The 17,549-nt window shown below is 43.2% G+C and overlaps 2 protein-coding genes across 8 annotated transcripts; one reads left to right on the top strand and one right to left on the bottom strand.

The window, feature by feature from the left end:
- The first annotated feature begins 693 nt into the window (after positions 1 to 693).
- Positions 694 to 2,680, top strand: LOC121325178 (uncharacterized protein C16orf86 homolog). The gene is made up of 3 exons (XM_041267500.1): positions 694 to 1,102; positions 1,473 to 1,649; positions 2,092 to 2,680. The coding sequence occupies exons 1-3, from the start codon at positions 913 to 915 to the stop codon at positions 2,265 to 2,267; spliced, it is 543 nt and encodes a 180-aa protein (XP_041123434.1). The 5' UTR covers positions 694 to 912; the 3' UTR covers positions 2,268 to 2,680.
- A 477-nt stretch (positions 2,681 to 3,157) lies between these two features.
- On the bottom strand, positions 3,158 to 14,577 carry LOC121325567 (glucose-fructose oxidoreductase domain-containing protein 2-like). Of its 7 annotated transcripts, XM_041268254.1 has the most exons (4): positions 13,201 to 14,577; positions 10,948 to 10,975; positions 9,629 to 9,965; positions 3,158 to 5,549 (listed from the first exon to the last, which is right to left on the bottom strand). In XM_041268254.1, exons 3-4 carry the CDS (start codon positions 9,879 to 9,881, stop codon positions 4,654 to 4,656), a joined length of 1,149 nt encoding a protein of 382 aa, XP_041124188.1. In that variant the 5' UTR covers positions 9,882 to 9,965; positions 10,948 to 10,975; positions 13,201 to 14,577; the 3' UTR covers positions 3,158 to 4,653. The 7 variants fall into 7 exon arrangements, with proteins under 7 accessions (XP_041124188.1, XP_041124185.1, XP_041124183.1 ...); XM_041268251.1 differs by lacking the exon at positions 10,948 to 10,975 and having other exon boundaries at positions 13,201 to 14,576; XM_041268249.1 differs by lacking the exons at positions 10,948 to 10,975; positions 13,201 to 14,577 and adding an exon at positions 10,653 to 10,941.
- Positions 14,578 to 17,549: the final 2,972 nt, after the last annotated feature.

The following is a 17,549-nucleotide window of genomic DNA, read 5'->3' as shown; positions in this document are numbered from 1 at the left end:
TCTAAATTAATAAATGAACATTGTACACGTTAAAGCTGAGCTAAACAATTAAAAAGCTGTGTTTTACAGTTACATTGTATCAGTTATGTATTTTGTCCAGTAACAGAATGACAATAAACACAATTTAAAAAGGGTAACTAAAATGAATTTCACACGTGCTCCGTACCCTCCATGTGCGTGTGTTTAACTGATGCAGTGGGACGAGGAGGGTAAAGCGGTCATCATCAACACCAAACTGTACGAAGAGGAGATCCTGCAGCACCAGCACCTGCTGTCCGAGTTGCGGCACTTCAGAAACATCGGCATGCTGCACGGGGTGCTCTGCACCTACGGCTTCAGGAAGATGGCGAAGTGAGTATCAGCCTGAACACGGGACAGCTGAGGTCGCTGATTCCACTGCTGCCCGTGTAGCCGCTGCACGAATCATCTCACCTTTCTCCAAACTTAATGTCAGTAGAATGTAAATATTACTGGTTTAGCATGTCCGGTGTTAAATTACTGGCAGCAGAATTTGTACTGGATATTAATCACCCTTTAAAAGAAATAATAATAATGGCTGGGATTATTGGATCCAACAACTTTAAGTACATTACAAAATTTATAAAAACAAAAAAAAACCTGGACATTCTTAATGGTATATTGTATTATATAAGAGAGCCGTCTCCTTTGTACAGTGGTATCGGTGCTATGCTTTAGTGCGAGGGGGTCCCGGGTTAGCCTGTGTGTGGATTTGCCTCGCCCTGTGTGATGCGTTAACTGAGATCGCTACACTATACCTGTAAATAAAACAATAGTGATTACAACCTGATACAACACTACATTAGCTATTAGTCAGTGGGGTAATCGGGCTACATCATAGGTTGAGTCTGTGATGACCTTCTGCAAATACCTGTTGTCAGGGCCAGAGGTGATATGCACGTGTTCCAGCACCCCGACTTCACTAGGAGGTGCATAAGAGGCAGCAGCCGCACAAAGAAACCCTCCTCCGCCATTCTGCAAACCAGGACAACGCTAAAGAGGAAGCAGAAAAGAGAGGTCTCTTCCAGGGAGCAGAGCACAGCCCGGGAGTGTTTGAACCCCCCTTCCGCTACAGCCAGGGAGAGTAAGCAATGCTTGATAGTCTGTGAAAAGCCTTATTTGAGCTACCTGGATCGGACTATCTTGTTGAATCTACAGATAATGATATTTTATTAGCCACAGTGTGTATATGTGCAGGGTGATTAGAAAGTAAGTTTACCACATCAACACACCATGCCACTGATGTGGAAAACTTACTTGCCAATCACCTTTTATAATAGTCAGGAATTACTGAGAAGTGCTACAATCACAGTTAATATTCTAAATTACTAACATAATACATACCTTGGAAATACACTTACATTTCTAAACACAAAAACATTCTACCCTCTTAAAAAACATTATTATTAGATAGCAATCTAAATGTTGCAGAATCTTTTATTTTCCCTTTTTAGTGTTTTCTGGAAAACAGCAACATACACGAGGTCTGTATCAATACATAAACAGCAGCCTCGCCGAATTCAACAAGCCCTTGGAGGACACAAGCATCGCTCAAGGGCATCCATCGCCTTCTACTGAGGACCAGCAAGTCTCCCGCATCCCTCCCTCAGCATCGTCCGTTCAGCCAGCAGGTAATCCAGGGATGAGTGGGAGGTGGCTGTATGCTGCACAGTGAGTCGTTATTACACTAGCCTTTCACCTTGGGGGGCATGGATTCACCTGGCTTTAGTTCATCAAGTTTCATGCACTGGGGAGCTTTACAGGGAAAAAGTGGCCTTGATCCTGCCTACAGCAAGCCAGTCCGTATCAAGAGGGACTAGTCTCATCACCTTTCACAGGCTCCGCACTGGGAAACAGAGACTTTATACACACAGACACCAGGACAGCCGAGTATTGAAGCAACGTGCTATATGTTAACAGCATATCACAGACACACTAGCTGCACTTATTCAAAAATTGACAAGATCCAGTGTTACTGTATTGTGCTTTCACTCCAGGAGACTCAACTGAAGATAGACTCACCTTGCTGACACCAGCATACACATCGTCTTCTTTGTTGTGTTTTCACTCCAGGAGATTCAGCTGAAGAGAAACTCGCCTCGCTGACACCAGCATACACATCGTTTTCTTCTTCTAGGGAAAGGCCAGCGATAGCTCAGCTAGACCAGTCAACACAGGACGGCATTGACAAGATGCTCAGCATCTGTGCCACATCCTTAGTGCCTCCACTGTCTCCACCGCAGGTGTAGCGAAGCCCCTTCAACCCTATGTAGCAACTCAACTAGAGCACGAGCGCCAATCTGATAACTTGTATTAAAGAAAGGATACAGACTGCAGTGACATTCTTATTACAAATGTCTTAGTGCTATTGAGAGGTAGTGCATAGTGCGGGTGGTTATTTATATTCATTATGGAGATTTAAAAAGATGTGTTGAATAGTGAGTGGGAAGGGGGCAGTTGATTTCATACAAATGGGGATTATTGTGTAGTTGCCTGATACAAACAAGGCTGAAGAAACAAGCAGTGCTAACACATTGTTAGTGTTTATGATTGGTAAAGAGTGTGTAAAATGAATAACTAAACCAGTAAAAAGACAACTGTTACCCTGCCTGGTCGACTTTTGATGAGCTTAAGTCTGTCACCATGAACACCCAGTATAGAGACTATTATCCTGGTTTTGCCAAACAGCGACATCTGCTGGATAGCCTGAGTTGCTATTAGAGTACAATGGGGATTTAAAAAAAAAAAAAGGTGGGGGGGGGGGGGGGGTCATAATTCAAGCAACAAGACTGTCACCCCGATGTTGCTACAAATAAAAGGAATGACCAATGAGAGTTAAACTGTAATTTGATGTATCCTATCAAAATTTATTCCGAAATTTTGTGTTCTCTCAAGAGACTGTGGACAGTATGTCATTTATTTATATATATATATATATATATTATATATATATATATATATATATATATATATATATATATATATATATATGAGAGAGAGAGAGAGAGATAGATAGATAGTATTAGTGGTACTTATAATATTGTTTTTTGGTTTAACTATTCCAAGGTAGCCAATATATATATATCCCCATAATATATATATATATATATATATATATATATATATATATATATATATATATATATATATATATATATATATATCACAAATCAACAGCTTGGAAAGTCAAAGCACAAGAGGCAGCAGAAGAAGGCAGTGTGCTGCATGGCTACAGCAGACAACTCAGCCATGTGGGATTCAGATCCCAGAATGGAGCAAAATATTTGGAGCGAGAGGGGGTCCGCGTTACCTAATTGGTACCATTGTAAAACTAAGAGTAAACAAGACTGAGCTGAGAGCATGTTGCATGGTACACTCCACTAGGGAAAGCAGGCTTGAACACTCCATTAATGAAGCACTGCAGTTCCAGGCACTGCAGTCTTAGGAGCTGCCACCAGCACTTCCAGTACCTGTCCATTCAGGTTTGTAAATAAGGCCCTTTATGCACCATTACACCACAGCATTCAATAAGTGAAGGGCAGGCCAACTGTAAAATAACAACATGCCTTCAGGTAACTCATTTGTTTGTTTTCTTTTTAATTATTTACCATCAGTAGTACAGCTGAAGTCAAGTCTTGCTCGTGCTCAGTTTTATAAAGGATTACCCCCACAATAGCCCAAAGAAGCCTTCGCTCATTTAATTGGTGTAAGGTTTTAAAGGCCACATGAGTCCCAAAAATCTCCACTGTAGCCAGTAATTTACAATGCATATATAAAAGCATGACAAAAGTCAAGAAATACAAATAAAACAATAAGTAGGTAGGCCCTCAATGCATCATCCAAATCCTGCAAGCTTGGGTGCATATTAGCTGCTTGACAAGTGACCTGAACACCAAAAAGGACAAGACGATACATGTTTGTAAAGTAAACATACCGTGCTGGACTGCAAAGATCATTCAGGCTAACAAAGCTTTTAGTCAGATTTGAAAACCAACAGAAATATGGGAAAATACATCAACTTAAATTCATGAAGTACAACAGCATTATATGACCTAGATCATGTGCCATTATTACCATTTTAAAGGCTGTGTACAGTTTTGTTAACCTGAGAACACCCAAACCATGAACACCCTTACATGTAAGGTTCTGATGAAAAACAAAAGGCTTGGTGCAAATCTTCTACAAAAATCACCCTTATACGACTGTTTTAAGCGTTAACTCACTGCTAATGAAAACAGAAGCTGTAAATGCAGGACATGCAGCTCCCAGGGCACAATTAGTCAGTCTGAGTTTGTCAGTTAGGGTGCTGACTTGTTTATTGGAGGCCCAGAATCTTGCTGCTGCAGTACAATAGCAACTGAAAAATATTGGACTGCAGTGAAAGGCGGATGCCCAGGTTAACATGGATTATTTAGGTGAATTGAGACTCTTCAGGGAGGCCTTGAATTGGTGCTTGGGGATGCAAACATGCAAAGACTGAATTCCAGTGACCCTCTTGCACCCCTCAGGTGAATTTAGCTGGTGAATCCAGATAGTGAAACTAGTCAATTACATAAAAAATTCTCGAAAGACTGCAAACATTGAGAGCTTTTCATGGTTCAACAGCCGTCCTAGCACACAGTCTACTTGCAGATCCTATAGGTTGTTCCTCTGAAGGGCCTCGCACAGATTCTGGTTGGCGTCGGGCTCCTCTGTCATGATCTCCACCACCTCCCACTCTCCAGACCTGCTGGACTGCTTGATGGCATCCACCACGCTCTGCATGTAGAGGCCGTCCTCGAAGGAAGCTGCCATGGAGACTGGCTTGTGTTCCCAGGTCCTCCGGTCCTCCTGCTCCTCGAAGGACTGCCTGAGAGCCTGCACCATGTACACCATGCCCTTCAGGTAGGGAAAGGGGACCTCCCTGAGCCCTTTCTCCACATCCATGCCGAGGCGCGAGGTATCTGCCAGGAGCAGCTCCTCCTGAAAGGCGGTGTTCTTCTGGCCGTATAAGTCCGTCCCCCGAGCCACCAGTCTGCCAGCCGACCCCACCACCATGACCTCGTGCACGAAAGCGCCGGGCATGTTGAAGTTCAAGGTGACGGTGCTGCAGATCCCACCGCTCATCAGCATCTGGAAGAAGCAGAAGTCATCGCTGGTGACGTGGCGGATCCCACGGATGGCCCCGTTCTGCTTCACAAAGGTCTTCAAGAGGCCGTGGACCTTCTCGGCCCGCTGGCCGGTCAGGTGGCTCAGCAGGTCCACGATGTAGCTGCCCATGGTGTGCAGGCCCCCGCCGCCCATCAACTCATCGCAGATCCAGTTGTAAGTGTTGCTCAGCAGGCTGCCCCAGTACACCCGCACATCGCAGACCATCACCTCCCCCACATAGCCCTCGTCAATCAGCTGCTTCATGCGCACGAAGGCAGGCAGGAATCGCAGCACGTTTCCCATCAGGCTCATCAGCTTGGGGTAGTAGCGGGCGGCCGTCACCATCTTAAAGGCGTCAACCGACGTAGCTGCCTTCTCGCAGATCACATTCTTACCGATCCCTAGACAAAGACCAACAAAAAAATAAAAATAAATAACGAAAGGATCAATCACTGTAGACATACTCGCACAGATTCACTGTGTTGTACACTCTTCTGGGACTAATTTTTTTTTTTTTTTAACTGCCTTCTATTTTTCAGTATCATTGCTAAAAATAAATAAAGAATAAAAGAAAATAAACTAGGTTGTTATCTGCATAGCTTACACCAGAGGGCACTCCAACACAAGGTCAGGACATTTGTGCAAGCCTCCAAAAATAAATAAACACAAATATATATTTGCCTTAATAACCAGAAGAGTGAAACAAGGACCACTAAATCCAGCATTTTACCTACATGAGCTTTGTGTAGGCTTACAACACGTGACCTGCCAAACAAACAAATTGGGATAACAGTCTTGCCACTAATAATTCTGAATGAAGTTTAACTCCCAGAAGGCAAAATAGCAACTAAGAGCTCTGACCTCAACCACCAGTCTCATGACTTCAGCATTTCTGAAGAGTGGCGACTTGTTGGGAAAGCAAAAAAAAAATAAGGATGCATGCCATCTTAAAACAAGCGCTTTGAGAGAGAACACATGCTTCTGCAGTCTTTGGAATAAGCAGTTTTTTGGAATAAGCTGCCTTTCCCAGGTTACAATGCTTTAAAACCATATGTGCTTTCTGTCGGACAGATACAGAGACACCTTTCTTGGTTCATTCTGTAAACCAGCAAGTACCCTTCAAACAATGCTGATCATAATCTGGCAGCGCTCCCTGCCCTGTTCAGGAATCCAAGCACACCTCCTCCTTCACTTTCTCTGCAACCTTAGGAAGTGGAGATAAAACAGAGACAAACCTCAAACGGTTTATCCATAGACAGCGCTTAGCTTCCCTTACGCACCACCTCATCTCATCTCAACACAGCACAAACCAGACCAGAACAACACTGATATAAATATTGATTTCCATTGCGCCTTTTTAATCAGCAATACCATAATTCCATAACGGAAGACCAAAGGCGTTAAGTAATACACTGCAATTATAGCTTAACCCCCACCCCTCCTGCTAATTCTCAAACAAGGCTCTTCAATCCTCCCCAGTGGCTGGACATCCTTGTAAACTAGGTGTTGCATCTCCATTGACCTATCCAATCAGAGTACCTTCTATTAAGACACAGAAAGGTAAGTCTTTCGGACAAAAAGCATTGTAATGCAAAAATGAACAAAATAAAACAAAACAAAAACATGAATAAACAACAGTGTAGTCCAGGCACAGGGGAAGTGGACTCTTCTGCTGAGCCAGCGACTCTGTGTTCTCTTCACCAGCAGGATGGTAGTGTCTCTCCTGGTCTCGAGACTGCGAACCTGGGCTATTATTGGAAAGGACTGCGTGAAGAAGCTGGCCCGGCTCACACTTCTCCTTCACAGATGCATTTCTGACAGGCACTCAGCAACAGGAAGAGCCCCTTCCAGTCACGGGCTGCATTCACCCAGCGTGAACAATGAGATCCCACCAGGGGCCTCCTGTGAATCATGTACAGCTTGCCAAAAGTTTCACCTTCCTGTTTGTCTAACAGCAACACTTTTCAAAGGGGCTCCTTTTCATTACCTCGCACAGCATCAATCATTTTTTGCATTAGCGGCAGTCGCAACAGAACACATTACTGTATCTTGTTGCATGTAAAATGAAGCTCATCATCAGTCTATATCCTAAACCTATATTGTGGAACTTCCTCTGTAGATTGCAGCACAGAAAACAGCATTTGCAATGATGAGAAGTGCTCTCAAAACAGGCTGTTGATGCAATGGGTTACAGATCATCTTATGTTTGGGATTATAAATAAAAAATAAAAAAGTTGAAAGACTACCCAAGCAGCAAACCCCAGGTCACCAACACATTGCTTACACAGCAAGACTGCATATGCATTTTACATACAAATAGACGTGCTACAGACTCCAGAAGCGTCCGAGTTGCCTCTCCCTCTGTCTGGCAGCAGTCTGCTGAGTGAAGCCAACCCTTTCCGTCTGAAAGAGGAGTCCCTAGTTTCACAGCTGCGGGTTTGTTTGGAGAGAAGACAGACAGGGCCAGAGAGACAAGCACCACACAGACACCAATCTCTAAAACTGCTGAGCTTGGCAAACAGACAGGCATTCTCTCAGCAGGTTCAAAGAGCCTACAGAACAGACAGGGAAACATCTACAGATGTGTCTCTACTTTTTCTTAACAGACTTTGTTTTAATAAAAAAAATGGACAGCTGTCTAGTGTAACCTAAACCCCAGCAACTGGCATCACACATCACCTGCACGCTCCCCTCACCTCAGTGCCCTCCCTTTTCTGTGCTCCGGGATACTGCTTCTGCAGCATTCCTTAGTCTTATTAAAAATACCAGTTTGTCAAACAGAACGCAGCACCTACCTCCAAACCCTCAGGCAAATACCAGACATGGCTGGGGAAAAAAAACCTGTTTGATCAGGCCTAACCAAGACAAGCACAAGTTCTTCAGCTGGCAATAAAGCCAGCGTGGACACTGCAGAACCTTCCAGGCAAGTGAATTCAAAAAGCTTATCTTGGTCAGAGAAAACTCAGACCTTTTTGTTGAGACCCGAGTTATCTACAGTGCTGGATCCTTTAATTTTATATTAACCCCCTACACCCTCCCCCCCCTGCCCTGGGATGACTTTTTCATAAGAACCTTTCTAAATACAATCAAAATATGCAGGTAACAAGAAGAGAATAAGATAGGAAATAATTCAAGCAAACAATGGGAAACAGACAGACTCCAGTCAGTGTTTCTTTGACCCTATAACTGGTCTCAGTTCTTTAGCTTCTGGCCTGATGGCAGTAGCAGTCTGCAGCAAAACACAGGAAAAGGAAGCCCTGTTTTCTGTTCTCATCTCAGAACTCATTTCCTGCTGTAGCTGGGTGGTGGAGTCCTCCAGCATGACCTCCATTAAATACACAGAAAGCAGCTAGCCCAGCTCAAGAAAACCCCTATGGAATACACAGAAAGCAGCTAGCCCAGTTCAAGGAAACCCCTATGGAATACACAGAAAGCAGCTAGCCCAGCTCAAGGAAACCCCTATGGAATACACAGAAAGCAGCTAGCCCAGCTCAAGGAAACCCCTATGGAATGCACAGAAAGCAGCTAGCCCAGCTCAAGGAAAACCCTGCAGCCATGCTTGCCATCTCTGCACATTTGCTTGTTTGGCAGTACACATGCTTCACATCTCTGGGCAGTCGCTTGTTTGGCAGTACACATGCTTCACATCTCTACAGCAGTCGCTCTTGTTTGGCAGTACACATGCTTCACATCTCTACGGCAGTCGCTCTTGTTTGGCAGTACACATGCTTCACATCTCTGGGCAGTCGCTTGTTTGGCAGTACACATGCTTCACATCTCTGGGCAGTCGCTTGTTTGGCAGTACACATGCTACACATCTCTGCAGCAGTCGGCTATTGTAAGTATCCACGTTTTGCAGTAAAAGTACTTCCAAAGCTGCTGCAATGCCTGCTTTGAGGAAGACATCTGTTCACAGCGAAAACACATTGGGAGGCAGGAATTTCACGATTCTTTAGGAAACAAAATACAATCTTTTCAGGACTGCAGCAATTTAGCAGAACACTTAGCTAGTAACTGTTATTCTAGTAGGATTATTAGAGAGCTGGCTCACAGCACTTTACAAAGCGTGTAGAATAATCACAGTCTTGCCAATCATAATAAAAGGCAGACTTTGGACACATTCCACAGCAGTGGGATTCTTGCTTTAAAAGCTGGCCCAGTTATAACTGTACCAAGGGCAGAAATGCGTTAATGAAGCTTCACAATTGGAAACACATCTATATAAATCTAATGTGGAAGGCAGAAAGACAAGCCAGTGGTCTAGAGATTGTTCATCTTCATACAGTAATAGCACCCTTTCGTTTTAGTTATTCAAACACTAGATTTCCAAAACATTACAATGACATAATACATCAATAGATACTGTACATATATAAGGAGTAGAAGATGTTCCTCCAGTGTTCTATAAAAACTTCCTGGTATGGCTCTTTCAGCCAAACAAGGTTGGCCAGCTTTGCTGTGTTGCAGGGTCCCCTCTTACCCAGAGCTTTGACAGCGATCTGCCTGGTGAGGGGGGGTGGGATGTTGATGCAGACCAACTCCACGTCCTGGTGCAGCAGCACACAGTCCGTCTGGCTGGTGTAGAAGGAGATACCGAGTTCCCCCGCCAGCTGCCTGGCCTCCTCCTCCGTGCGGCCCCACACCGCCTCCACGGAGAAGCCCTCGGCTCGCAGCAGGGGTACCAGGACCCGGGCCGTGCTGCCAGTCCCGAACACACCCACTCCGGGCAACATCGCCACCGCTGCCCTCCCTCGCTATCACAGGAGCCGGGTTCCAGCACACTGCTCTTCAGAGCATCCTTACAGCTCCTTCTGCTCCTGCCAGGGAGCAAACAGGGGCAGTTAGTAACACCATGGACCATGTATTCTCTATTCCTATGTTAGGATGTGGAACAATTACACTGTATGTACAATTTAAAACGCAAGGGTGACAAAAATACAATGCGCATATGCACACACAGACGGACTGATTTCTCGGTTATCTTCCAATTGTCAGAATCTCAATAAGCACATTTCAACATTACTGGATAAGCAGGTTTCTAGAGGCATGTAAAACTCAATGTAACTGCATGAGCAACTTCCCTACTTCCCATTAGACAGGGGTATAAAGTTCACATGTAGCGTCAACCCTGTCAATCTGCAAGCCTGATGGTTCGAAGAGCATTTACAGTCAGTATGAATGTAGATCTGACACACAGAGTAAATTCCAACTCAGAAATAAAAGAAATAGGGCAAAGGGCATTTTCCAATCCAATTTTCTAAAACAACTTACTCTGGGATCCAAAAAAGGCAATAAATGTAATCTGCAGTTATTCCTAATCGGTTTGCCTTTAATAATTAACAAGGAGCGTTCTAATAGAAGGGGTAAGGTCCCAACGACTTTAACAGCTAAAGCTCAGCTTTACAGTATGTATTCGCTTGCTTTATGTATCAACAGAATCCACACGTGCAAAGTGAGAGGTGCAGGATCAGCCCCACACAGCTGCAACAGCTTCTGCAGCACACCTGCACTCCACGGTGGAGCTCAGCTTCTGCAGCACACCTGCACTGCACGGTGGAGCTCAGCTTCTGCAGCACACCTGCACTCCACGGTGGAGCTCAGCTTCTGCAGCACACCTGCACTCCACGGTGGAGCTCAGCTTCTGCAGCACACCTGCACTCCACGGTGGAGCTCAGCTTCTGCAGCACACCTGCACTGCACGGTGGAGCTCAGCTTCTGCAGCACACCTGCACTGCACGGTGGAGCTCAGCTTCTGCAGCACACCTGCACTGCACGTGGAGCTCAGCTTCTGCAGCACACCTGCACTCCACGGTGGAGCTCAGCAAGCCTGTAAAACAGGAATGTAAGCAATTGAAAACATGGTGCTTTTGTTATACTGGGACCTCCTATAGAGCGAACATGGCTTCAAGGCAAGGCCCTTATCCAACATATGTAAATACAGTAGAGAGTCAATTATCCAAACTAATTGGGATTGATACTAGTTTGCATAATCGATTTGTATGGATAATTGAACAGGTATTAATAACAATTACTGTACCTTTAATAATGTATAGAGTAAAGATAACACACACAAGTACCTACTGATGATATACAGCTAGTAACCTATTCTATCACATTAAGCATACACAGTTACAAAGCTTTACAAATCATTAAATTAATGCAATGCAGTAAAACTAACACACAGCTATGATAATGAAATACTGTAATTAAGAATACCCTATACCAGATTCAGTACAACTGACAAATTACAGAACTTCAGGAATCAGTAAACTTCAGAAATTCACTAAAATGTTTCTACACTTCCATACATGCTGTTAAGGTATTGTAATAACGTGCAATTGAAATGAATAAAATAAAAGTTCTCAGCTGCTCAATAACACAGACAGGCTCTCCAGCCTTTGCTGACAAAATAAAATAAAAATCAAGAACAAGGTGACCGTTTTAATTTGCTTAATTGCAACCATTTAAAGCACACAATGCTCCAGCTATGGTTTTGGTGGTCTGAACAATTCTGTAACTTTCATTTGCCTCAGCCTGCTGCAACCATTTAAAGCACACAATGCTCCAGCTATGGTTTCCTAACCTGAATAATTCTGTAACTTTCATTTGCAGAAGCTGTGTGGTAATACACCACAAGTAATTAATCATGTGATTACAGGGGCGTTCGTTGATTAGACAGCACAACTGATCAAAGATCGAATAATTGACTCTACTGTATACAGGTTTTATATACCTTGAACCCATAATAACTCCAGGCTGGTATTTTTCCCCACTGACTGTATACCCACCATATGGAGGTATCATTAGCTGTCTAAAAGAGGACCCAAAATATTCTCCTGCATTGTGGAAGCACAGAAGAGAAAGGTATGCATGCAGATTCACATGACCATACTTGCTGAGCTCCAGGCTCTCAGGGTGGGGTGACTGAGTGACAGCACAGTCAAAGATGGTAGCAGATAGTTACCTAAGCAACTGCCATGGTAATCAAGACCATAATAAAATGTTAATCCTACTGGACACGCAACATAATGCACCAGTTTAAAAAAATCTATCGATCAATAAATAGGCTGGTTATCTAGATGAAGTCACACTGGTGATGCAATCCAATGTGTTTGAAAATTCAAACAACGAATACATTGAAACATGAAATATGATTATTTTTAAGAACCTGCATGTTATGTTTGTTGTTTGATAATGGTGCCTGAGCTGTGTTTTAAACCCCAGGCGAATTGTGGTCACAGCACCCGAGGGTCATTTACACTGGGAGAAAGTGAGCGATGTACACATTCAGCAGAAACAGCGGCATTAACAACCTGTCCTCAATATTTCTGTGTTATTTATGATTGAAAATAAATATTGCCTTTAAAAGTGTAGCTGCTTTAATTCAGAGGCATTATTTTTTGCAGCATTACCTTTCCTGTCAAATTCACAACACCTCAGTGCAGAGTCAACAAGGGCACACAAGTGTTATTTGTTTTTATTTGATCGTTATGCTCCTGTCGTATTGTTGCTGGGGTCGCCAACAGAAACGAATAGCGAACACCAAGACATCATCATTATTATTATTAATATTATTATTATTATTATTATTATTATTATTATTATTAAAATCTGGAATTAGTGTGGTTGTTTACACTATACAGTACAAGCAAAACATGATTTATTATTGTCCTATAGACACATGAAAAGACGCAATACAATGTGCACTTATAAAAGAGGACTATAAAATGTAAAATTTATTTACAACAAATGCGGTATTTAATTATTTTATTTTGGGCCTTCCCATCACAAGCATCCTTTATTTATTTATTTATTTATTACTAAAATCAAAACGCTCAAAATTAGAGGGGAGCTCCCTCACATCAAGGAGATATCTCCCGGATATCGTAACTGATAACTGGAGAAATGGATGAGTCTTTTCAAAACATATTGCTACATAGTCGCGTAAACACCATTCAATAGGATACACGCAGGACACAATCATCATCATCAGTAAGCGAACACCTGCTTCCCATAAGAACATTTTTTTTTATTGTTGCAAACTACACTTACCATAACTATACTTGTCGCAGATGCCAAGGGGTGTGTGTGTGTTAAGTAGCCGACTTCCTCATGTCATCATCCCCAGACCAGGGCGAATGGAATCACTCCCGTCTCTCTCCCAGCAGACCAGGGCGAATGGAATCACTCCCGTCTCTCTCCCAGCAGACCAGGGCGAATGGAATCACTCCCGTCTCTCTCCCAGCAGACCAGGGCGAATGGAATCACTCCCGTCTCTCTCCCAGCAGACCAGGGCGAATGGAATCACTCCCGTCTCTCTCCCAGCAGACCAGGGCGAATGGAATCACTCCCGTCTCTCTCCCAGCAGACCAGGGCGAATGGAATCACTCCCGTCTCTCTCCCAGCAGACCAGGGCGAATGGAATCACTCCCGTCTCTCTCCCAGCAGACCAGGGCGAATGGAATCACTCCCGTCTCTCTCCCAGCAGACCAGGGCGAATGGAATCACTCCCGTCTCTCTCCCAGCAGACCAGGGCGAATGGAATCACTCCCGTCTCTCTCCCACCAGACCAGGGCGAATGGAATCACTCCCGTCTCTCTCCCAGCAGACCAGGGCGAATGGAATCACTCCCGTCTCTCTCCCACAGTGTCGGTGTCTAGATACAGATCGCGACACAGAATGGGCAGACAGCGAGTGGAACGGGAAGACAATCTAGCTCGACTGAAAAAGCTCCAACGGTTCTTGGATTGATGATATGCAAAAAATAAGGTTAATTCTGCGATATCCGGTGGGAATAACACCACCACCTGCAAAAAGCCACTGTTGGTAAGCCCGAGTTTTCTTTTTCTTTCAGTCTCTCACGGTCTTCTCACAAAGAACCTGCCTTCCTCTATTCAGCCTCTACAAAGACGCCCCGATGCGCGATGTTCCTCTCTCGGTTGCAACAGGAATAAACACACACACAGCCTCCCTTGTCAACCCACGGTGTCTGGGGTAGGTAGCTCATATCAATCTTGCTTGTAAAATACATGGCCTTTGTCCCATATTCACAAAAACCCTGTGTATCTCAAATCCTGGAGCAGAAAGCCACCCAACGCCCTGCTTCGTGAGCCGGTATAGGATACTGCTGCCAAAGCCTGCCCGTTCAACTTATATTCCTTCTTAGCGTGTGGACATCCTGCTCTGCCACGACAGTCGTTGTTCTCTGATCAGCAAAACACCAGAAGCGACTGTATATTTCCTCCGCCGCTCACGAACACCAGTCCCCCTCCCGGTTGCCCGGTAATGCGCTCTGTTATCTCTATCCTATACAACTCATCCCGACCGTCCCTCGCCTTGAACCACCTTCGAGCGCACAGCGCCTGCTCGGTACGCTGCAGCTGCACACCCACGTCTTCACAGGGCTGTCATCCCTTAAAGCAACAGAAACCCGTTTATTGTTTGGTACAGTAGTTTAATGAGCCAATCGGAAAAATGCTGAAACGAACTAGAAAACAATATTGATCAATATAGGTAGTACTAGAATCTGATTGAATCGACACGTTTCCTATAACATGGGGGAAAATAGAATATCTACAGAAATGTGTGAAATATCCCTGTTAAATACTGTTATATTAGTTATTGAATACCAGATATAACCTGCACGCTATATTCCAGGATACACTGCATTTAGTGCTAGCCATGTATTACTGCCATGTCTTTTTTAACCATTATGTCACTTCAAAGCTTTTCATCCAGCCTTTAATTCACTCCTGTTTATTTATTTTGAATTCGTGTTAACAGTACATGAGAAACACAAGAGGCCATGAATGTTACAGCTCGCTTTGTTGTTTTGCAAAATAAACAGGTGTTTTTGAAGAATTTGATTACATACATAAAGTCATTGCTTTTTTTTTTTTCTGATAGTTGCAGTAATTAAGAAGTGCTTCAAAACAGCACCATTTGGCCATTCTGCTATTTTTGTTTAAATCTGGCAAATAGGTTTCATGACCCTTGATCTATCACAAATCTTGGACTGCTCCATGCTAAACTAGGTAAGGTAGTCCAAAACTAGAGCTAAACCAGGCTCTGTGAAACCAGCCCTATATGATATGTAATAATACACCAACACACCAGTGATCTGGCTACAGATGCTTCTCTATGAATCTTCAGTTTCCACTTGTCTCTTTACACCCCTATCTTAAACAAGCACCTCTGGTTTATACATCCAGGACAGTTGCAGCCTGGCCCCAGGCGTGCTTCTGGCAGGCAGTGTACAGTGCCTATAGAAAGTCTACACACCCCTTGAACTTTTTTCTCATTTTGTTGTGTCAGTGCCTCAAAGTTTCATGCATTCTGATGAGGATTTTTTTTCCCACTTATCTACACACCATATTCTACACTGTTAAGGGGGAAAAAGTTTTTATTGAGAAAAAAAATTATATATTAAAAATACAAAACTGAAAGATCATAATTTGATAAGCTGCCACCACCATGCTTCACAGTAGGGATGGTGTTCTTTGGGTGATGCACTGTGTTGGCTTTGCACCAAACACTTTGCATTTAGTCCAAAAAGTTCAATTTTAGTTTAGTCAGACCACAAAACTTTTCGCCACATGGCTACAGAATCTCCAGAGTGTTTTTTTGCATACTCCAAACAGGATTCAAGGAGTGCTTGGGATATTGTTGTCACATGCACACTTTGACCAGTCTTGGTCATAAAAGCCTGTAGCTCTTGCAAAGTTGCCATTGGCCTCTTGGTAGCCTCTCTGATCAGTCTCCTTCTTGCTCAGTCATCCAGTTTGGAGGGACGGCCTGATCTTGGCAGGGTCTTGGTGGTGCCATACACCTTCTGCTTCTTAATAATCGTCTTGACTGTAATCCAAGGGATATTCAAGGCCTTTGATATTTTTTTTTATACCCTTCCCCATCTGTGCCTTTCAACAACTTTGTCCCAAAGTTCTTTTGAAAGTGCCTTGGTGATCCTGGTTGAGTCTTTGCTTTGAAATGCACTACCCAGCAGAGGGAACCAACAGGAACTGTCGAATTTATCCTGAAATCAAGTGAATCGCTACAATTTAATACAGGTGGAGGCCACTTAACTTATCCAACCAAGCTATTTCAGTTTTTATTTTTAATCAAATTTCTAGAATATTTTTTTCACTTGGAAGTTGTGGGGTAGGATTTGTAGATAAATGGAAAAAAAACTATTTTAATTCCAGGCTATAAGGTAACAAAAGGTGAACATTTTGAAAGGGGGTGTAGACTTTCTATAGGCACTGTAAATTCACAGAAAGAAGTCGTTGTGTTTAATGTTAATTGGAAAATGAAATGTTGCAGTGCTGGTTGTTGTAAGACCATTTCAGATTAGTAACTTCAGCATTCAGTATTTTCAATGGCCCCACCCTCTATAGGCATTAGTTCAGGGATGGCAATAAGACTCCTGTTGCATAGCCATTTCACCCATTCCAGGTTTTAATACAAGCTACATTAGCTGCAGTGTATAGGTAACAAGCTCAGGTGTGACGAACATCATAAACTTTTGAATAACCCAGAAATGTCAGCTGTTTAAACTACGGTACTCTTATATGTCCATGGTTAGCAGATAATAAAATAAACAGGCAGGACACAGCATGATTTGCACATGGATGTGTATTTTAATAAAAATAATTCTGTCAAAATACAACAGAATACAATATTTTTTCTTTACCATATTTCTAGTACATAGGTATTTTTTATTTTTTATTTATTTATTTTAATTAAGATTTTTCAAAGGTTCATGCTAGTAGAGGGTAACTTATTTCACAAATACTAAAGATCAAACTGAAAAAAAACAAATCAATAAAAACTAAAACATTGTGCACAGCTTGCTTTAATGATTCATCGTTCCAATCCAATAAAATCCAATCCTTCAGCCCTTTGGAGAATTCCTTTGGGGTACGTGTTATTTTAACTTTATCCAGACAAATTCAGATCTAAGACAAACGACGAACTGCAGAATTCTGAGCTCGGACCAATAGAGATCAGGATTAAGATATCACGGTTCTTGGTGTTAGTCTATTGGGTACACTCAGTACCCAACAGGATGCACCTGTACTCAATAAAGAAGAGGAGGGGGCACTGGCTCTGTATACAGCCATGCGCACTGCTGCACCTGCTGCCTCCACTTCCAATCCCCTGGACAGCATTCAGAGCAACACAGTCCCACTCTATAGGCATCTGGAGCCTATACTGACCAGGCAAACAGGATAAAAGAGCAACTAATTAGACAAGTTTCACTGTCTCCCAGCGAGAACACAGAATAAAAAGAATAAGGTTAGGGTTAGACAAACAAACTCCCCCCGAACAATGAGAATCACAGGTCATTACTCGGTTAACGAGGACATTAAAATGTACTTCTCAGACACGGCAACCTTTTAAAT

Source organism: Polyodon spathula, chromosome 13 (genome assembly GCF_017654505.1).
Source record: "Polyodon spathula isolate WHYD16114869_AA chromosome 13, ASM1765450v1, whole genome shotgun sequence".
NCBI classification, from domain to species: Eukaryota; Metazoa; Chordata; class Actinopteri; order Acipenseriformes; family Polyodontidae; genus Polyodon; species Polyodon spathula.
This window is presented reverse-complemented; position numbering and strand designations above follow the sequence as displayed.